This window comes from Haliotis rubra, unplaced genomic scaffold, assembly GCF_003918875.1.
Source record: "Haliotis rubra isolate DU_JTF1 unplaced genomic scaffold, ASM391887v1 Scf269, whole genome shotgun sequence".
Taxonomy (NCBI): Eukaryota; Metazoa; Mollusca; class Gastropoda; order Lepetellida; family Haliotidae; genus Haliotis; species Haliotis rubra.
In genome coordinates this window covers 358,143-382,635 of record NW_025766769.1, presented here as the reverse complement: position 1 = coordinate 382,635, position 24,493 = coordinate 358,143, and the positions used below count along the sequence as shown (strand labels likewise).

At 41.8% G+C, this 24,493-nt stretch overlaps 1 protein-coding gene and 1 long non-coding RNA gene across 2 annotated transcripts; one reads left to right on the top strand and one right to left on the bottom strand.

Annotated features, from left to right (window-relative positions):
• Positions 1–16,802: 16,802 nt before the first annotated feature.
• On the top strand, positions 16,803–17,387 carry LOC124280499. Its single transcript, XR_006899690.1, has 4 exons — positions 16,803–16,875; positions 16,939–17,079; positions 17,111–17,251; positions 17,346–17,387. It is a non-coding gene; the product is annotated as an uncharacterized LOC124280499 (long non-coding RNA).
• On the bottom strand, positions 17,067–22,752 carry LOC124280498 (zinc transporter ZIP10-like). Its single transcript, XM_046716437.1, is given in 6 exon segments — positions 17,067–18,010; positions 18,099–18,226; positions 18,371–18,482; positions 18,572–18,651; positions 18,796–21,101; positions 21,103–22,752. Coding segments are annotated over 2 exon segments (2,013 nt in total). The 5' UTR covers positions 22,359–22,752; the 3' UTR covers positions 17,067–18,010; positions 18,099–18,226; positions 18,371–18,482; positions 18,572–18,651; positions 18,796–20,344.
• Between the last annotated feature and the right edge of the window lie 1,741 nt (positions 22,753–24,493).

Below are 24,493 nucleotides of genomic sequence, written 5' to 3'. Positions count from 1 at the left end.
CCTTGGTACCCAGCCCCTGAAGGACATCAGTTTCATGATTAAAGGAAAGATGCAGTGATCGACACGATGTGCAAGATTTGCTGTGGTGTATGATAACAGAATCGTTGCTCATCGCTGTCGGTACACGGCAACATTGGCTACTGTAGCTAGCAACATGCTATGTAATTATTCGTGTACAAATAGGGAATAAATCCCACCTGGACAATACCCACATTGGAAACAGTCACTAAAACAGCCATGTTAGCAGTTGTTGGGGGCTAGGGGGTTGAATGATGTGGGTTGAGTGTTGGGGGCTAGGGGATGGGGGAGGGTGTGGTGTTGATGTTGGGGGCTAGGGGATGGGAGTACATGGGTTGGATGTTGGGGGCTAGGGGACGGAGGACGTGGGTTGGATGTTGGGGGGTAGGGGATGGGAGGACGTGGGTTGGATGTTGGGGGCTAGGGATAAGAGGACATGGGTTGGATATCGGGGGCTAGGGGCTGGGAGGACGTGTGGGTTGGATGTTGGGGGTAGGGGATGGGAGGACATGGGTTGGATGTTGGGGGCTATGGGATGGGAGGACATGGGTTGGATATCCGGGGGCTAGGGGCTGAGAGGACGTGGGTTGGATGTTGGGGGCTAGGGGATGGGAGGGCGTGGGTTGGATATGGGGGCTAGGGGCTGGGAGGAGGTGGGATGGATGTTGGGGACTAGGGGATGGGAGGACGTGGGTTGGATGTTGGGGGCTAGGGATGGGGGGCGTGGGTTGGATGTGAGGGGCTAGGGGATGGGAGGACGTGGGTTGGATATCGGGGGCTAGGGGCTGGGAGGAGGTGGGTTGGATGTTGGGGGCTAGGGGATGGGAGGACGTGGGCTGGATGTTGGGGGTTAGGGGATGGGAGGACGTGGGTTGGAGTGAGTGAGTGAGGTAGGTCGCAGTGTAATATAGCCCACCACTGTAGTAACTTGACATACCTTCCTGAGGTCCCAGTGTAATATAGCCCGCCACTGTAGTAACTTGACATACCTTCCAGAGGTACCAGTGTAATATAGCCCGCCACTGTAGTAACTTGACATACCTTCCTGAGGTCCCAGTGTAATATAGTCCGCCACTGTAGCACTTTGATATACCTTCCAGAGGTCCCAGCGTAATATAGCCCGCCACTGTAGTACCTTGACATACCTTCCAGAGGTCCCAATATAATATAGTCCGCCACTGTGGTAACTTGACAAACCTTCCAGAGGTACCAGTGTAATATAGCCTGCCACTGTAGTACTTTGATATACCTTCCAGAAGTCCCAGTATAATATAGCCTGCCACTGTAGTACCTTGATATACCTTCAAGAGGTCCCAGTGTAATATAGTTCGTCACTGTGGTACATTGACATACCTTCAAGAGGTCCAAGTGTAATATAGCCCACCACTGTAGTACCTTGACAAACCTTCCAGAGGTCCCCGTGTAATATAGCCTGCCACTGTAGTACTTTGATATACCTTCCAGAGGTACCAGTATAATATAGCCCACCACTGTAGTACCTTGACAAACCTTCCAGAGGTCCCAGTATAATATAGCCTGCCACTGTAGTACTTTGACATACCTTCCAGAGGTACCAGTGTAATATAGCCCGCCACTGTAGTAACTTGACATACCTTCCTGAGGTCCCAGTGTAATATAGTCCGCCACTGTAGTAACTTGACATACCTTCCTGAGGTCCCAGTGTAATATAGTCCGCCACTGTAGTAACTTGACATACCTTCCTGAGGTCCCAGTGTAATATAGTTCGTCACTGTGGTACATTGACATACCTTCCAGAAGTCCCAGTATAATATAGCCCTGTAGCCCGCCACTTTGACATACCTTCCAGAGGTCCCAGTGTAATATAGCCTGCCACTGTAGTACCTTGACATACCTTCCAGAGGTCCCAGTGTAATATAGTCCGCCACTGTAGTAACTTGACATACCTTCCAGAGGTCCCAGTATAATATAGCCTGCCACTGTAGTACTTTGACATACCTTCCAGAGGTACCAGTGTAATATAGCCTGCCACTGTAGTACCTTGACATACCTTCCAGAGGTACCAGTGTAATATAGCCCGCCACTGTAGTAACTTGACATACCTTCCTGAGGTCCCAGTGTAATATAGTCCGCCACTGTAGCACTTTGATATACCTTCCAGAGGTCCCAGCGTAATATAGCCCGCCACTGTAGTACCTTGACATACCTTCCAGAGGTCCCAATATAATATAGTCCGCCACTGTGGTAACTTGACAAACCTTCCAGAGGTCCCAGTATAATATAGCCTGCCACTGTAGTACTTTGATATACCTTCCAGAGGTCCCAGTATAATATAGCCTGCCACTGTAGTACCTTGATATACCTTCAAGAGGTCCCAGTGTAATATAGTTCGTCACTGTGGTACATTGACATACCTTCAAGAGGTCCAAGTGTAATATAGCCCACCACTGTAGTACCTTGACAAACCTTCCAGAGGTCCCCGTGTAATATAGTCGGCCACTGTAGTACCTTGACATACCTTCCAGACGTCGCAGTGTAATATAGCCCACCACTGTAGTAACTTGACATACCTTCCAGAGGTTCCAAGTGTAATATAGTCCGCCACTGTGGTAACTTGACAAACCTTCCAGAGGTCCCAGTATAATATAGCCCGCCACTGTAGTACCTTCACAAACCTTCCAGAGGTTCCAAGTGTAATATAGCCCGCCACTGTAGTACTTTGATATACCTTCCAGAGGTTCCAGTGTAATATAGCCCGCCACTGTAGTACCTTGACATACCTTCTAAAGGTCCCAGTGTAATATAGCCCACCACTGTAGTACCTTGACATACCTTCCAGAGGTCCCAATATAATATAGTCCGCCACTGTGGTAACTTGACAAACCTTCCAGAGGTTCCAAGTGTAATATAGCCCGCCACTGTAGCACTTTGATATACCTTCCAGAGGTCCCAGTATAATATAGCCTGCCACTGTAGTACCTTGACATACCTTCCAGAGGTCCCAGTGTAATATAGTTCGTCACTGTGGTACTTTGATATACCTTCCAGAAGTCCCGGTGTAATATAGCCCGCCACTGTAGTACCTTGACATACCTTCCAGCGGTCCAGTGTAATATAGTCGGCCACTGTAGTACCTTGACATACCTTCCTGAGGTCCCCGTGTAATATAGTCCGCCAGTGTAGTACATTGACATACCTTTTCAGAGCTCCCAGTGTAATATAGTCCGCCACTGTAGTACCTTGACATACCTTCCAGAGGTCCCTGTGTAATATAGTCCGTCACTGTAGTACTTTGACATACCTTCCAGAAGTCCCGGTGTAATATAGCCCGCCACTGTAGTACCTTGACATACCTTCCAGAGGTCCCAGTGTAATTTAGTCCGTCACTGTAGTACTTTGACATACCTTCCAGAAGTCCCGGTGTAATATAGCCCGCCACTGTAGTACCTTGACATACCTTCAAGAGGTTCCAGTGTAATATAGCCCGCCACTGTAGTACCTTGACATACCTTCCAGAGGTTCCAGTGTAATATAGCCTGCCACTGTAGTACCTTGACATACCTTCCAGAGGTACCAGTGTAATATAGCCCGCCACTGTAGTACCTTGACATACCTTCCAGAGGTTCCAGTGTAATATAGCCTGCCACTGTAGTACCTTGACATACCTTCCAGAGGTACCAGTGTAATATAGCCCGCCACTGTAGTAACTTGACATACCTTCCAGAGGTTCCAGTGTAATATAGCCCGCCACTGTAGTACCTTGACATACTTTCCAGAGCTCCCAGTGTAATATAGTCCCCCACTGTAGTACTTTGATATACCTTCCAGAGGTCCATGACTACTTGTATGTAATATGCTGCAAGTCTCATGTCTACTTGTGTGTAATATGCTACACGTCTCAACTCTACTTGTATGTAATATGCTGCAAGTCTCAACTCTACTTGTGTGTAATATGCTGCACTTCTCAAGTCTACTTGTGTGTAATATGCTGCACAACTCATGTCTACTTGTATGTAATATGCTGCACATTTCAAGTCTACTTGTATATAATATGCTGCACATCTCGTCTACTTGTATGTAATATGCTGCACGTCTCAAGTCTACTTGTGTGTAATATGCTGCACATCTCATGTCTACTTGTATGTAATATGCTACACGTCTCAACCCTACTTGTATGTAATATGCTGCACGTCTCAACTCTACTTGTATATAATATGCTGCACTTCTCAACTCTACTTGTATATAATATGCTGCACATCTCATGTCAACTTGTATGTAATATGCTGCACATTTAAAGTCTACTTGTGTGTAATATGCTGCACATCTCATGTCAACTTGTGTTTAATATGCTGCACGTCTCATGTCTACTTGTATATAATATGCTGCACATCTTATTTCTACTTGTATGTAATATGCTACACGTCTCATGTCTACTTGTATGTAATATGCTGCACGTCTCAACCCTACTTGTATGTAATATGCTGCACGTCTCAACTCTACTTGTATATAATGTGCTGCACTTCTCAACTCTACTTGTATATAATATGCTGCACGTCTCAACCCTACTTGTATGTAATATGCTGCACGTCTCAACTCTACTTGTATATAATATGCTGCACTTCTCAACTCTACTTGTATGTAACATGCTGCACGTCTCAACCCTACTTGTATGTAATATGATGCACGTCTCAACTCTACTTGTATATAATACGCTGCACTTCTCAACTCTACTTGTATGTAATATGTTGCACGTCTCGTGTCTACTTGTATGTAATATGCTACACGTCTCATGTCTACTTGTATGTAATATGCTGCACGTCTCAACCCTACTTGTATGTAATATGCTGCACGTCTCAACTCTACTTGTATATAATATGCTGCACTTCTCAACTCTACTTGTATATAATATGCTGCACATCTCATGTCAACTTGTATGTAATATGCTGCACATTTAAAGTCTACTTGTGTGTAATATGCTGCACATCTCATGTCAACTTGTGTTTAATATGCTACATGTCTCATGTCTACTTGTATGTAATATGATGCACGTCTCAACCCTACTTGTATATAATATGCTGCACGTCTCATGTCTACTTGTATGTAATATGCTGCACGTCTCAACTCTACTTCTATGTAATATGCTGCACGTCTCAAGTCTACTTGTGTGTAATATGCAGCACGTTTCATGTCTACTTGTATGTAATATGCTGCACGTCTCAATTCTACTTGTATGTAATATGCTGCACGTCTCATGTCAACTTGTATGTAATATGCTACACGTCTCATGTCTACATGTATGTAATATGCTGCAAGTCTCAAGTCTACTTGTGTGTAATATGATGCACGTCTTATGTCTACTTGTGTGTAATATGCTGCACATCTTATATCTCCTTGTGTTTAATATGTTGCACATGTCGTGTATACTTGTGTGTAATATGCCGTGCGTTTCACGTCTACTTGTATGTAATATGCTACACGTCTCATGTCTACTTGTATGTAAAATGCTGCACATCTCATGTCTACTTGTATGTAATATGCTGCACATCTCATGTCTACTTGTGTGTAATATGCTGTACTTCTCATGTCTACTTGTGTGTAATATGCTGCACATCTCAACTCTACTTGTATGTAATATGCAGGACGTCTCATGTCTACTTGTGTGTAATATGCTGTACGTCGCATGTCAACTTGTATGTAATATGCAGGAAGTCTCATGTCTACTTGTATGTAATATGCTGTAGGTCTCAACTCCACTTGTATGTAATATGCTACACGTCACAAGTCTACTGATATGAAATATGATAGACGTAACAAGTCTATTGATATGTAATATGATACACGTCACTTGTCTACTGATATGTAACATGATACACATAACAAGTCTAATCATATGTAATATGATACTGTGACGAAACCCTGCATCAATTTGACTTCATTACAATTTATGTAGTCCATGTGTGCTTGTCACGGACATATCATGTCAAGTATTAAAGTCAACTTTTGAATGTAACCTAAATCTTGTATCATGCAACTAGGCCCATAATACTCAGTTTTCGGTCTATATGGTCTAATTTATATAAACTTGTTTATTTTGGGAGAAATACAGTATTTTCCTCTATTAATCCCAGTGGAAGACTATTTTCAAGTCTTTATTGAGACTATATCTTCATTATTAGTCAATGTAGAACAATTAAAATAATATGTGATGGTAGCCACTAACGTCTGCTATCACATGTCCAGATTTGACTCATAAGATTAATGAATATTTTTTGGCTATATCATAAAACTTGATGCTTGAGAAACACAGTCTCTAAGTTTCAAGTATCATTTTCAATCTTTCTTGGCCAAGTCAGAGGTTGTCCCCTCTGACGTCCGGCAACTCCCTATAAATTCCAAACCATTCTAGTTGGGGGCGGTTCCCACGGTGGACTCACGCCAACTAGGACCTCTTGGAACGCTGGACACAGGAATATGTTGGTAAGTTCCTTGTAATCTTACCTTCAGTCTAGCGTTCCACTTATTACTTCATGTAATAGACTATTCCTGTCAGGGGTATTTTTATTATTACTGGTTCTTCATGTCAATATAGGCTTAATAGGAAGGTTCAGCTCATTGATACATATTGCAACTTTAATTTTGGTTATTCAGGTCTACATGTATAGTCCTCATAAATGTATTAGCATTACAGTTGGGTTGTGCTCTTTTTCATATATATTATTTTATCTTAGTTCACTGGTGCGGTCATTATGGTGTCTCTAGACGACCACACATGGTTGAGCCAATGACCCTTAACGCAGGGGTCATTACCGCTGCCAGCACCGTGACAATACACGTCACAAGTCTACTGATATGTAATATGATACACCTCTCAAGTCTACTCATATGTAATATGATACACGTCACAAGTCTACTGATATGTAATATGATACACTTCACAAGTCAACTGATATGTAATATGATACACGTCTCAAGTCTACTGATATGTAATATGATACACATCACAAGTCTACTCATATGTAATATGATACACGTCTCAAGTCTACTGATATGTAATATGATACACGTCTCAAGTCTACTCATATGTAATATGATACACGTCTCAAGTCTACTGATAAGTAATATCATACACGTCTCAAGTCTACTCATATGTAATATGATACACGTCTCAAGTCTACTGATAAGTAATATCATACACGTCTCAAGTCTACTCATATGTAATATGATACATGTCTCAAGTCTACTGATATGTAATATGATACACGTCTCAAGTCTCTCAAGTCTACTCTACTGATATGTAATATGATACACGTCTCAAGTCTACTGATATGTAATATGATACACGTCTCAAGTCTACTCATATGTAATATGATACACCTCTCAAGTCTACTGATATGTAATATCATACACGTCTCAAGTCTACTCATATGTAATATGATACACGTCTCAAGTCTACTGATATGTAATATGATACACGTCTCAAGTCTACTGATATGTAACATGATACACATAACAAGTCTACTCATATGTAATATGATACACGTCACAAGTCTACTCATATGTAATATGATACACGTCACAAGTCTACTCATATGTAATATGATACATGTCTCAAGTCTACTGATATGTAATATGATACACGTCTCAAGTCTACTCATATGTAATATGATACACGTCACAAGTCTACTGATATGTTATATGATACACGTCACAAGTCTACTGATATGTAACATGATACACGTCTCAAGTCTACTGATATGTAATATGATACACGTCTCAAGTCTACTGATATGTAATTTGATACACGTCTCAAGTCTACTCATATGTAATATGATACACGTCTCAAGTCTACTGATATGTAACATGATACACATAACAAGTCTACTGATATGTAATATGATACACGTCACAAGTCTACTCATATGTAATATGATACATGTCTCAAGTCTACTGATATGTAATATGATACACGTCTCAAGTCTACTCATATGTAATATGATAGACGTCTCAAGTCTACTGATATGTATGTAATATATGATATGTCACAAGTCTACTGATATGTAATGATACACTCTCAAGTCTACTGATATGTAATATGATACATGTCACAAGTCTACTGATATGTAAAATGATACACATCTCAAGCCTACTGATATGTAATATGATACACCTCTCAAGTCTACTGATATGTAATATGATACACGTCTCAAGTCTACTGATATGTAATATGATACACGTCTCAAGTCTACTGATATGTAATGTGATACACCTCTCAAGACTACTGATATGTAATATGATACACGTCTCAAGTCTACTGATATGTAATATGATACACCTCTCAAGTCTACTGATATGTAATATGATACACTTCACAAGTCTACTCATATGTAATAAGATACATGTCCTAAGTCTACTGATATGTAATATGATACACGTCTCAAGTCCACTCATATGTAATATGATACACGTCTCTAGTCTACTCATATGTAATATGATACACGTCTCAAGTCTACTGATATGTAATATGATACACGTCTCAAGCCTACTGATATGTAATATGATAGACGTCACAAGTCTACTCATATGTAATATGATACACGTCACTAGTCTACTGATATGTAATATGATACACTTCACAAGTCTACTCATATGTAATAAGATACATGTCCTAAGTCTACTGATATGTAATATGATACACGTCTCAAGTCTACTCATATGTAATATGATACACGTCTCAAGTCTACTCATATGTAATATGATACACGTCTCAAGTCTACTGATATGTAATATGATACACATCTCAAGTCTACTGATATGTAATATGATACATGTCACAAGTCTACTGATATGTAAAATGATACACGTCTCAAGCCTACTGATATGTAATATGATACACCTCTCAAGTCTACTCATATGTAATATGATACACCTCTCAAGTTTACTGATATGTAATATGATACACGTCACAAGTCTACTGATATGTAATATGATACACCTCTCAAGTCTACTGATATGTAATATGATACACGTCTCAAGTCTACTGATATGTAATATGATACACCTCTCAAGTCTACTGATATGTAATATGATACACCTCTCAAGTCTACTCATATGTAATATGATACACCTCTCAAGTCTACTGATATGTAATATGATACACGTCTCAAGTCTACTGATATGTAATATGATACACGTCTCAAGTCTACTGATATGTAATATGATACACCTCTCAAGTCTACTGATATGTAATATGATACACGTCTCAAGTCTACTGATATGTAATATGATACACGTCTCAAGTCTACTGATATGTAATATGATACACGTCTCAAGTCTACTGATATGTAATATGATACACGTCTCAAGTCTACTGATATGTAATATGATACACGTCTCAAGATACACGTCTACTGATATGTAATATGATACACGTCTCAAGTCTACTGATATGTAATATGATACACCTCTCAAGTCTACTGATATGTAATATGATACACGTCTCAAGTCTACTGATATGTAATATGATACACGTCTCAAGTCTACTGATATGTAATATGATACGTCTCAAGTCTACTGATATGTAATATGATACACGTCTCAAGTCTACTCATATGTAATATGATACACGTCTCAAGTCTACTGATATGTAATATGATACACGTCTCAAGTCTACTGATATGTAATATGATACACGTCTCAAGTCTACTGATATGTAATATGATACACGTCTCAAGTCTACTGATATGTAATATGATACACCTCTCAAGTCTACTGATATGTAATATGATACACGTCTCAAGTCTACTGATATGTAATATGATACACGTCTCAAGTCTACTGATATGTAATATGATACACGTCTCAAGTCTACTGATATGTAATATGATACACGTCTCAAGTCTACTGATATGTAATATGATACACGTCTCAAGTCTACTGATATGTAATATGATACACGTCTCAAGTCTACTGATATGTAATATGATACACGTCTCAAGTCTACTGATATGTAATATGATACATGTCTCGTCTCAAGTCTACTGATATGTAATATGATACACGTCTCAAGTCTACTGATATGTAATATGATACACGTCTCTCAAGTCTACTGATATGTAATATGATACACGTCTCAAGTCTACTGATATGTAATATGATACACGTCTCAAGTCTACTGATATGTAATATGATACACGTCTCAAGTCTACTGATATGTAATATGATACACGTCTCAAGTCTACTGATATGTAATATGATACACGTCTCAAGTCTACTGATATGTAATATGATACACGTCTCAAGTCTACTGATATGTAATATGATACACGTCACAAGTCTACTGATATGTAATATGATACACGTCTCAAGTCTACTGATATGTAATATGATACACGTCTCAAGTCTACTGATATGTAATATGATACACGTCTCAAGTCTACTGATATGTAATATGTAATACTGATATGTAATACGATACACTCTCAAGTCTACTGATATGTAATATGATACACGTCACAAGTCTACTGATATGTAATATGATACACGTCTCTCAAGTCTACTGATATGTAATATGATACACGTCTCAAGTCTACTCATATGTAATATGATACACGTCTCAAGTCTACTGATATGTAATATGATACACGTCTCAAGTCTACTGATATGTAATATGATACACGTCTCAAGTCTACTGATATGTAATATGATATGATACGTCTCAAGTCTACTGATATGTAATATGATACACGTCTCAAGTCTACTGATATGTAATATGATACACGTCTCAAGTCTACTCATATGTAATATGATACACGTCTCAAGTCTACTGATATGTAATATGATACACGTCTCAAGTCTACTGATATGTAATATGATACATGTCTCAAGACTACTGATATGTAATATGATACACGTCTCAAGTCTACTCATATGTAATATGATACACCTCTCAAGTCTACTGATATGTAATATGATACACGTCTCAAGTCTACTCATATGTAATATGATACACGTCTCAAGTCTACTGATATGTAATATGATCAAGTCTACTGATCTCAAGTCTACTGATATGTACACTTATGATACAACTCTCAAGTCTACTCACGATTAAGATCCAGCTCTGGACAGGTAGGTATTACACACCTTTGAGTGAGAAAACCACGTGAGAAACCAAATATCGACATGTTGTTGTTATCACATGTAAATTCTTTCATTCATCTGATGAAGGAATAAGAATATACTCAGAAACGTCGTGTCCATCACAATTAAGAAGTTCACATCCATAAAATTCTTGTACGACATGAAACGTTTATGAGTGGTGACACCTGTTTTACCCAATGAGCCCTGTCATCTTCAAACTTTCAGAGCAATATAGACATCCTGGACGCAGATCTTACAAGGATATCATCTTGGACACATACCTTACAAGGATATCATCTTGGACACATACCTTACATGGACATCAACCTGAATGCAAATCTCATGGGGATATCATCCTCACAAGGACACAGATCTCACAAGGATATCATCTTGGACAATGATATTATCCTGGAAACAGATGTCACAAGGATATGGTCTTGGACACAGATCTCACAAGGATATGGTCTTCGACACAGATCTCACAAGGATATGGTCCTGGAGGTGAGGTGAAATTGGGTTTAACGTCGTGCTTGAGAATATTTCACTCAAATGACGATGTGCATGCGTGTGTATGTGCGGCTTCTTGTACTAGCCCAGACTGAAGCTCAGACACATTATACTGACTCCGAGCCAACCAGTCCTTGTTGTACCCATTAATGCCAAGCGCCAGGCAGGGACCAACAAGTACCATATTTTAACGTCTTTTGGTATGACGCAGTCGGGGATCAAACCTGCGACCTTCCGCTCTCCAGGCGGACGCTCTAACCACTACACCACGGAGGCGGTCCATATGGTCTTGGCCACAGATCTCACAAGGATATGGTCTTGGCCACAGATCTCACAAGGATATGGTCTTGGCCACAGATCTCACAAAGATATGGTCTTGGACACAGATCTCACAAGGATATGGTCTTGGACACAGATCTCACAAGGATATGGCCCTTGACACAGATCTCACAAGGATATGGTCCTTGACACAGATCTCACAAGAATATGGTCTTGGACACAGATCTCACAAGGATATGGTCTTGGACACAGATCTCACAAGGATATGGCCCTTGACACAGATCTCACAAGGATATGGTCCTTGACACAGATCTCACAAGAATATGGTCTTGGACATAGATCTCACAAGGATATGGTCTTGGACACAGATCTCACAAGGATATGGTCTTGGACACAGATCTCACAAGGATATGGTCCTGGACACAGATCTCACAGGATCTCACAAGGATATGGTCTTGGACACAGATCTCACAAGGATATGGTCTTGGACACAGATCTCACAAGGATATGGTCCTGGAGGTCAGTCCTTGTTGTACCCATTAATGCCAAGCCAGGCAGGGACCAACAAGTACCATATTTTAACGTCTTTTGGTATGACGGACACAGATCTCACAACCTTCCGGTCTCCAGGCGGACGCCTAACCACTAGATCTCGGAGGAGTCCATATGGTCTTGGACACAGATCTCACAAGGATATGGTCTTGGACACAGATCTCACAAGGATATGGTCTTGGACACAGATCTCACAAGGATATGGTCTTGGACACAGATCTCACAAGGATATGGTCTTGGACACAGATCTCACAAGGATATGGTCTTGGACACAGATCTCACAAGGATATGGTCCTTGACACAGATCTCACAAGGATATGGTCTTGGACACAGATCTCACAAGGATATGGTCTTGGACATAGATCTCACAAGGATATGGTCTTGGACACAGATCTCACAAGGATATGGTCTTGACACAGATCTCACAAGGATATGGTCTTTGACACAGATCTCACAAGAATATGGTCTTGGACATAGATCTCACAAGGATATGGTCTTGGACATAGATCTCACAAGGATATGGTCTTGGACACAGATCTCACAAGGATATGGTCCTGGACACAGATCTCACAAGGATATGGTCTTGGACATAGATCTCACAAGGATATGGTCCTTGACACAGATCTCACAAGGATATGGTCTTGGACACAGATCTCACAAGGATATGTCTTGGACACAGATCTCACAAGGATATGGTCTTGGACTTGGACAGATCTCACAAGGATATGGTCTTGGACACAGATCTCACAAGGATATGGTCTTGGTCACAGATCTCACAAGGATATGGTCCTTGACACAGATCTCACAAGAATATGGTCTTGGACATAGATCTCACAAGGATATGGTCTTGGACACAGATCTCACAAGGATATGGCCCTTGACACAGATCTCACAAGGATATGGTCCTTGACACAGATCTCACAAGAATATGGTCTTGGACATAGATCTCACAAGGATATGGTCTTGGACACAGATCTCACAAGGATATGGTCTTCGACACAGATCTCACAAGGATATGGTCTTGGACATAGATCTCACAAGGATATGGTCCTTGACACAGATCTCACAAGGATATGGTCTTGGACACAGATCTCACAAGGATATGTCTTGGACACAGATGTCACAAGAATATGGTCTTGGACACAGATCTCACAAGGATATGGTCTTGGACACAGATCTCACAAGGATATGGTCTTGGTCACAGATCTCACAAGGATATGGTCTTGGACACAGATCTCACAAGGATATGGTCTTGGACACAGATCTCACAAGGATATGGTCTTGGACACAGATCTCACAAGGATATGGTCTTGGACATAGATCTCACAAGGATATGGTCCTTGACACAGATCTCACAAGGATATGGTCTTGGACACAGATCTCACAAGGATATGTCTTGGACGCAGATGTCACAAGAATATGGTCTTGGACACAGATCTCACAAGGATATGGTCCTGGACACAGATCTCACAAGGATATGGTCTTGGTCACAGATCTCACAAGGATATGGTCTTGGACACAGATCTCACAAGGATATGGTCCTTGACACAGATCTCACAAGGATATGGTCTTGGACACAGATCTCACAAGAATATGGTCTTGGACATAGATCTCACAAGAATATGGTCTTGGACACAGATCCCACAAGGATATGGTCTTGGACACAGATCTCACAAGGATATGGTCTTGGACATAGATCTCACAAGGGTATGGTCTTGGACACAGATCTCACAAGGATATGGTCTTGGACATAGATCTCACAAGGATATGGACAAGATATAAGGATGTTGACAACAACATTGAGCTTTGATTGTTTATTCTTCCCCTCAGTTTTACATTTATTAAAAGTAAATGAAACTAATAAACAACAAACACGAGGTTGCTTTGCAAGTTGACAAAAGATTCTAACAAGGCAAAATAAAGAGCGTAACAATAATAATTTCCTGCTACTGGACACATACCTTACATGGATATCAACCTGAATGCATATCTCATGGGGATATCATCCTCACAAGGACACAGATCTTAGAAGGATATCATCTTGGACAATGATATTATCCTGGAAACAGATGTCACAAGGATATGGTCTTGGACACAGATCTCACAAGGATATGGTCTTGGACACAGATCTCACAAGGATATGGTCTTGGACACAGATCTCACAAGGATATGGTCTTCGACACAGATCTCACAAGGATATGGTCCTGGAGGTGAGGTGAAATTGGGTTTAACGTCGTGCTTGAGAATATTTCGCTCAAATGACGACGTGCATGCGTGTGTATGTGTATGAGTGCGGCTGCTTGTACTAGCCCAGACTGAAGCTCAGACACATTATACTGACTCCGAGCCAACCAGTCCTTGTTGTACCCATTAATGCCGAGCGCCAGGCAGGGACCAACAAGTACCATATTTTAACGTCTTTTGGTATGACGCAGTCGGGGATCAAACCTGCGACCTTGCGCTCTCCAGGCGGACCCTCTAACCACTACACCACGGAGGCGGTCCATATGGTCCTGGACACAGATCTCACAAGGATATGGTCCTGGACACAGATCTCACAAGGATATGGTCTTGGACACAGATCTCACAAGGATATGGTCTTGGACACAGATCTCACAAGGATATGGTCCTGGACACAGATCTCACAAGGATATGGTCCTTGACACAGATCTCACAAGGATATGGTCTTGGACACAGATCTCAGAAGGATATGGTCTTGGACACAGATCTCACAAGGATATGGTCTTGGACACAGATCTCAGAAGGATATGGTCTTGGACACAGATCTCACAAGGATATGGTCTTGGACATAGATCTCACAAGGATATGGTCTTGGACACAGATCTCACAAGGATATGGACAAGATATAAGAATGTTGACAACAACATTGAGCTTTGTTTGTTTATTCTTCCCCTCAGTTTTACATTTATTAAAAGTATATGAAACTAAAAAACAACAAACACAAGGTTGCTTTGCAAGTTGACAAAAGATTCTAACAAGGCAAAATAAAGAGTGTAACAATAATAGTTTCCTGCTACTGAGGACAGCAAGTTATACCTGTGAGGAAAAGCCTGATATTCCCTGTGATAATACAAACTGCAATAAAAGGCTGATATTCCCTGTGATAATACAAACTGCAATAAAAGGCTGCACCACACTGAGGTTCAGTAATTCAGGTGGATGTTGGATTTCATTAGCAGAGGCTTTACATTTACCATAATTTACATGAGTGAGGTTTAGACAAGGAAATGGCATGGAAGCTAGTGGATATGTCTGTATTTCAATGAAACAGCCTTTTTTGTCCTTCTTATTTCAATACATGTGTGATTTTCCAGACGGGGTTCCAATCCCCTGGCCACCCCCCTACACTGCCACCCCCAGCATGTAGCATACAGTACAGTAACTGGCAAATCACTTCTGACTAATATTTAAACAAAAATAATCTTTATGAAAATTATACATCAACTTTGTGAGACAAACTCTTTTACCAGGAACAAATGTGTGGATTAACAAACTTCATGCTGATCCACTAAGACACAATTGGTAAATGTCGTCTTTTGTCAGCCTAGTGCCCTGGAAGCAGCCACCAAGCTTTGTGAGCTCAGGAAGACTGTGTGCATCAAGCTCACTCAACAAGAAAATTTGAACAGGGTCATATCTGACTGTTTAAGCTCCAATATCAAAATATGTTTTTGTCGAGCTTTAAAGAAGAGTCTGGTGTTTTCTATCATAACTTAAAGTTTACAAATCTGAGAGCACCATCAGATGACATGTACAAACAGAATCATCATATACTAGCTTAGCTAACAGCAATGTAGCAAGTAGGATCTTGTCTTCCTTCATTCACAGATCTGCAGACACTGTAAACTAAATCCTATACATTTTATCTGTGAACTGTTTAACAAATTCCCTCATACTGATATTATTGGCCCCAGTCTACAAAAAGTCAGCTTGTGACAATGAGACAGTTCCCCTCTTGGATGATACATAATCACATGAACTACAAACATTTCAAACTGTTAATACATAAAGGAAACATGGTGTACCACTGTTTTATATCTCAGATAATGACACCTCAGCATCTCAGATGACACCTCAGCATCTCTGACATAAACAGACCAGCACAAAATGAAAATAGATCTGTGCATGAAACGTAACTCAATGTTCATTCAACTGCATATTTTAATGCTTACATGATCATGTCATCACTAACACCATTAACAACTAACACAAGTGGTCAATCTCTGTGAACCCCACCTGAAGGATACACATGGCCACAGGTGGTCAATCTCTGTGTACACATGGACACAGGTGGTCAATCTCTGTGTACACATGGACACAGGTGGTCAATCTCTGTGTACACATGGACACAGGTGGTCAATCTCTGTGTACACATGGCCACAGGTGGTCAATCTCTGTGTACACATTGCCACAGGTGGTCAATCTTTTTTGTACACATGGCCACAGGTGGTCAATCTCTGTGTACCCCACCTGAAGGGTACACATAGTCACAGGTGGCCAATCTCTGTGTACCCCACCTGAAGGATACACATGGCCACAGGTGGTCAATCTCTGTGTACCCCACCTGAAGGGTACACATGGCCACAGGTGGTCAATCTCTGTGTACACATGGCCACAGGTGGTCAATCTCTGTGTACCCCACCTGAAGGATACACATGGCCACAGGTGGTCAATCTCTGTGTACCCCACCTGAAGGATACACATGGCCACAGGTGGTCAATCTCTGTGTACCCCACCTGAAGGGTACACATGGCCACAGGTGGTCAATCTCTGTGTACCCCACCTGAAGGGTACACATGGTCACAGGTGGCCAATCTCTGTGTACCTCACCTGAAGGGTACACATGGCCACAGGTGCATTAGCTGGGACTAGTATCATTCCAGTCAGACATGATGATTCCAACCAAAACTAGTTTAAGATGACTGGGTGTATCTACTGTTAACATCTCATGTGTAGATATACAGCATTGCAGATACATACAGGCATCAAAGAAGAGACACACATTGACAATTCTATAAATATTCCAATATCCAAAATGATAGGTCTATACCATAAGAATCAATAATCAATAACCATTATCTGGTATCCATAATCATGATAATACTGCTTTATGTTGGCTTCTTCCTCCCTCATAATTAACATTTGAACATTTGTTAGGAACTTCCAACATTCACACCATTCAATTTATTATGTATGTGAGAGATGAGTGGTCACACAAACACACAGGCACACACACACACACTTCTTTCAGTCTCTTCATCCAATATACCACCAATCAGACACTGCACTCAACTCTTTCATCTTTTGCCCAATGTAATTCAGCACTAGTCAAAGACGGATCAATCCATAGACACAACTGTTGTAAACAAAAACACATCAACATGAATAATAGCTGACAGCAACAGGTCCAGGTGACACAAGACAGCACACATACTGGACTAGATCATGGGGCACCAGCACCTGTGAAGACCTGACACTCACACTCTCAGATACAAGGGGCACCTGCACCAGTGAAGACCTGACACCCACACTCTCAGATGCAAGGGGCACCTGCACCAGTGAAGACCTGACACTCACGTACAAGGGGCACCTGCACTAGTGAAGACCTGACACCCACACTCTCAGGTACAAGGGGCACCTGCACCAGTGAAGACCTGACACCCACGCTCTCAGATACAAGGGGCACCTGCACCAGTGAAGACCTGACACTCACACTCTCAGATACAAGGGGCACCTGCAACAGTAAAGACCTGACATGCACACTCTCAGATACAAGGGGCACCTGCATCAGCGAAGACCTGACACTCACACTCTCAGATACAAGGGGCACCTGCACCAGTGAAGACCTAACACCCACGCTCTCAGGTACAAGGGGTACCTGCACCAGTGAAGACCTGACACTCACACTCTCAGATACATGGAGCACCTGCAACAGTGAAGACCTGACACCCACACTCTCAGGTACAAGGGGCACCTGCACCAGTGAAGACCTGACACTCACATTCTCAGATACATGGAGCACCTGCACCAGTGAAGAGACACCCACACTCTCAGGTACAAGGGCAGCACCAGTGAAGACCTGACACTCACATTCTCAGATACAAGGGGCACCTGCACCAGTGAAGACCTGACACCCACACTCTCAGGTACAAGGGGCACCTGCACTAGTGAAGACCTAACACTCACGCTCTCAGATACAAGGGGCACCTGCACCAGTGAAGACCTGACACGCACACTCTTAGATACAAGGGGCACCTGCTACAGTGAAGACCTAACACCCACGCTCTCAGGTATAAGGCGTACCTGCACCAGTGAAGACCTGACACTCACACTCTCAGATACATGGAGCACCTGCACCAGTGAAGACCTGACACCCACGCTCTCAGGTACAAGGGGCACCTGCACTAGTGAAGACCTGACACGCTCTCAGATACAAGGGACACCTGCACCAGTGAAGACCTGACACGCATACTCTCAGGTACAAGGGGCACCTGCACCAGTGAAGACCTGACACTCACACTCTCAGATACAAGGGGCACCTGCACCAGCGAAGACCTGACACCCACACTCTCAGGTACAAGGGGCACCTGCACCAGTGAAGACCTGACACTCACACTCTCAGATACAAGGGGCACCTGCACCAGTGAAGACCTGACACTCACACTCTCAGATACAAGGGGCACCTGCACCAGTGAAGACATGACACTCACACTCAAGTAGATGGTTTGCTTTCCTCCATTTTGTATCTTTCAGTTCACAGACATTTACAACAGCATTAAAATGTCCTTTCACTTCAGTATCACTGGTTCAGTATCACTGGTTCAGTATCACTGGTTCAGTATCACTGGTTCAGTACATTCTGGACACCAATTTTAGGAATATTTTAAATCAGCATCAGTACAGTAATATTTGAGAGATTCTGGTTGACAATGTTCAGAAACTGAAATACAAGTCATGACAAAATATCAGAAACAGTTCTCACAGATGGCACAGTCACTGGCAACAGATGTACCATTACCCCCCAATGAAGAAAGTAATTACAACATTAAGCATTTAGGAAATAAAAGCTGCTGCTCTTTAAAAAAAAGCTAAATTTATATCGACTTATAAGCAAATTGCTTACATATCTGTAAACTTCAACTTTGGGTATCAATCAGAATGAGATAAAATTACATAAATCTATGAGCCTCATGCAAAATACATGATCAAACAAGCCTTGCTGTCTGAATCTAGGGTGCTGTAGCTCAGCCAGCTTAAAGACATGAAATAAACTGACACATCAGTAACTTGAAGCACTGTGGAACATACTGGGAGTTCCGAGGTATAACATTAACAATTCAATGAGATTCCACTGCACCAAAAAGCATTTCAGTACGAACATAAATTATATCAAGTCCATCTTAAACAATTACAATTTTCTGAATTGTGGAAATATTGTTTGTTAAATAGATATTATGTTCGGATGCTGTGGACCATGTGGGCCCCGACACTGCTCCGTCATTACCATGGCAACAGTACTGCTGTACTTGCAGTGTTTAAGAGCCCCACACTGATCCACTTCAGGAAGACTCTAGTATACAGCAGGAAAAGACAGCATGGAGGACTATCTGAACTACAGTCAACGTCAACCTGGATTCGTACAACAAAACGAGACAAAACACCTTTCACTTTGGCTAATAAGAATATCAAGGCTTTTCTTTTCAAATAAGTGCAAGTTGAAATTTTTTAGCTTAACTAAGCTGTAGTTTCTTTTCATAAACAGGTGCACAGCATAAAATTCTTTGCCTATGGTTGTACTAGGCACCACATTCAAACCATTGCAGATAGAACCATCCCACAGATTTAATCATGCCTAACCACCCAGAACAGTGAGCAGCTCTTCTTCATAGAAAGCAATGACAAGCATTATTCCTGCCCCAAGAAGCATCCCAAAACACTGCAGGAAAAGATGACAGAAAGGGTGTTCCCCTTGCTTGGTGTCCACAGACGTCATCTCGGGAAGCATGTCTACAGTAGCAATGTACATGAACATCCCTGCAACACAAGCAAAGATCCACTCTGAAGCCTCATTGATGTTGCCAATGGCAACCCCGATGAGCATGCCAACAAAACAGAGCAGGGATGACACGCAGTTATAGACCACGGCCTGCTTCACTGACATGCCAGCTCTCAACAACACAGCAAAGTCCCCAATCTCGTGTGGAAGTTCATGACAGAAGACAGCAACGGAAGTGCTGAAACCACCAGTGATGCTGTTTGCAAAGGCAGCTCCAATAGCCAGGCCATCGCTGAAGTTGTGGATGCCGTCCCCAAGGATCACCATCCAGGCAATGGATGCCACAGAATTGCTCGACATTTCGCAATGTCTGTGGTGTGAATGGCCGCTGTGGGAATGTGGGAGGGCTGACAGCATGCCTTCTTCTTCAGCACTCTTGGGACTGGAATGGGAGTGTTCTTCTTCTTTGGGCCGACAACCATCATGGCTGGTATGAAATACTTTATGATGCGTTTCATCTGCAAAGCCTTTCAGAGACTTGTTTGGATGAACAACCATGACCATTTCCTCACAAGACTGATAATCTGGTTCATCGTAGGCAGAAAGTTTTTTTGGCAATGTGGCTCCGATCATCCTTGCAGACTGTTTTCTGTTTGGGAGACAAAGTCTTTCTGGTGTTTAGTTTTCGCTTCCTTTTAATGTCAGTGACTATTGTCAAGATCCTTTCCATCAGAAAAAAGAAAAACATCCCTGCAAGTCCACACAGTCCCTTAAATACTGCAGACTTATGTATATCGTCACTGTGCAAACCTTCAGCTCCATGGTTGTCATGGTTATGCAGACGATGTCCAATAATCGCATGTGGCAGAAGATGCAACAAAGCATCCCCAGTCAATGTACCGACAGCCAGGGCTATGAGGAACTGCAGCATGTGGTTATAAAAGACTTTCTTCATGATGGGGATGACTGCTACACCAAGCAGGCCGACCAGACTGATGATGACCACAGCCAGCGTGCTGTAGCCCCACACCTCAGCAGGGATCCCGCTGACGCTGATGACATCCGGGGAGTGTGCCGGGTGCCCAGTGACCTGGCATCGAGGGTTGTCCAGCTGATAGATCAAGGCTGGGGATATATGGAGGAACTGCTTCACATTAAACGTCTTCGCATTTTGTAAATGATAAAGATCAAGCAAATTTCTTAAATCTAGACAGTCAGTGTGATCTTTCTCAAGATGGGATGTCACAGCTCTTTTCTGCAGTTTTTCTTTAATATTATCCTGTTTCTCACTTTCATGTGGCACAGTCTTAAGGGGGGATGATCCATTTGGAAAGTTATCAGAATGATTACCATGTTTGAGGTGATCCACAGCAGAGGTGTCTGCTTCCTCTTCATCGTTGTCATCATGGTTGTGATCATCGCTGTGATCATGGTTGTGATCATCGCTGTGATCATGGTTGTGCTCTGTCACTGTGTCACTTCTGTGTTTGACGTCATTATGATCATGACTGTCACTATTACTGGCGTGATCATGATCATTGTCTGTGTCTGATGAAAGTATTTTCAATTCATGAAAGAGTTTTTTTAAACTTACAATTGTGAGTTCATCGTCTTTTCCAAACTTTTCAAATATTTTCTTCACGAAATACACACCATGTTCCAGAGAGTCATTTCCCTGTGTTCCGATGCCGTCATGTACGTGTTCATGATGGAGACTCACGTTTTTCACGTGTTGGTCACGTGGTTTCCAAGTCTTCATCTGTGTGGAATTAGACAAGTGATTCAAATTGGCATCCTCGTCCGATCTGCATGACGGGCATAGAAAATACAGACAGTAGCAGACGACACACAATCTATGCATGACACACATTCTCCCTTCCAAGCTGAATGACGACAGATGAACGATGATATGAGGCAAACTATCGCATAAAGCGATCTCTCTTTGTTCTGCGGACAGACTGTGAGCTCAAAGAGACAAATTAGGGCGTACACTTCACTTCTAGGGGAGTTGCCAACTATTGGAATGTATATTACCACCCAACTTCGCTCACGTAAGACCAATTCACGCTTAAATGTCCCGGTTGAAAGTCCACAAATCTTCGTTTTTGTGGGTCGTGTGCAAGACTCTAAATGTGAAGCCCAATATGGCGGCTTAAGTAGATGTATGTGACGTCACACGCACTTCACGTTTCCTCGCCAGTTGTTCATTCCCATAATGCATCGCTCACATGATTGCTATAATTAGAACATGACTCCCACCACAGTATGGGAATCCGAGGGCGCGTGACACGAGTGCAGCTGTGACTTGCCTGGCAGCCAGGATGTAACTGACAGGTTTCCCATTTCCAGCATCATCACCCAGCGCTCTCAAAGCTCGATCACAATCTAACTACACGGACGGCGGCGAGTAAACCCTGGCCTTCATGTTTAACATTGTTTACAAGTAACTGTGCTGTGCTCAGCAAGACGACGATGTCCAATATTACGGGAAACAAGCACGTACAGCGTTTAGTTCACATTGCAAGGCAGGGCATCGCCATTGTGAGCAAATGTTTAGAGTCTTCCTCCGTCCGTCTGTCCTCTCTGGAACTTAAAATGTCCTCTCCAAATCTACTGAACAATTTGTATCATTTATAAATTACCATGTTCAACTCGCCCCACAATGAAGTCAACGACACACCAAATATAAACCCATTAACCGGCGTTATAAACAACATGCACATCAAGGTTTTCATTTGCTAAATATGCCTCTCGTCTAACAGTTAGTCTGTCATACAGACCCTGAAACAAATATATCCTAGAAACCCCATGCATGTCTAGAATGTGTGGCAAGTCTAGAATGAAGAAAGTCTCAGGGCTCCTTTTCATTATATATATATTTTTTTATTATGCACTGTTTTATCTGTAAAATATGTTCATTTCCAAACTAGTTGTTAGTCTAACAGTGTGCTCAATCGGTTATCATGCTGGGGGTATGTCTGACCTCCACGCCTAGTTGTTAGTCTAACAGTGTGCTCAATCGGTTATCATGCTGGGGGTATGTCTGACCTCCACGCCTAGTTGTTAGTCTAACAGTGTGCTCAATCGGTTATCATGCTGGGGGTATGTCTGACCTCCACGCCTAGTTGTTAGTCTAACAGTGTGACCGCTCAATCGGTTATCATGCTGGGGGTATGTCTGACCTCCACGCCAACGCCAATAGCTGAATAGCTCTGGAGAGACACACCTATAGCATATAGCACACAACATAGGAATGTGGGAACGTGTGTGAGTGATATGCATTTAAAGAAAGTGCTCTTCTAAGTTAGAGAACTTGAGCCCAATTCTTTTTCTTCCTGGATAAAGTATGTTTAAACCAAGAAAGCTTCTGTGTGAAGAAAACCCACATTTATATAATGCAGGAATCACTTTTGACATTAGGCGGTGAAATAAATAACCTCATTGAAAATATTACCATTATGTAGCGGCCACTGCTTTAGTTATCCTTGTGTATGTGACAATTACTATTTAAGATGCTTTTAGTTTTTAATTATTTACGCGGGTTTGCGTAACATTCTTCTATGACTTCAGTAAACACTGGATTGTGATTGGTTAATTAACGTCATTTTACGGTAATGCATTATTTTTGTCTGCCCACCAACATGGCGGACACCAAACAACCTACTGATGCATCGATAAATTACGTCGATTTTGCTCTCGGAAATTACACATATGTCTTTAAAGATGGATTTAGCGATGACGGGCTCGACACACTACTTGCGTAAATCACAGCAATAGGTGTTAATACATACAAAAGTGTTTCGAAAGCATGGAAACAAATATTCAGTCAAACAACATCAAAACATCGTCTGCTTTCTGAATAAAAATATAGCAAGAACAATATGTTTACGCTGATCCTGTGTTATGTCAAAATAGATTAAGGAATAGACTGCTACATAATCTTTAAATTTATTATCAGCTTTCGTCAACGATATCGCCACTGATCTTGATCCGGTAACGGAGGAT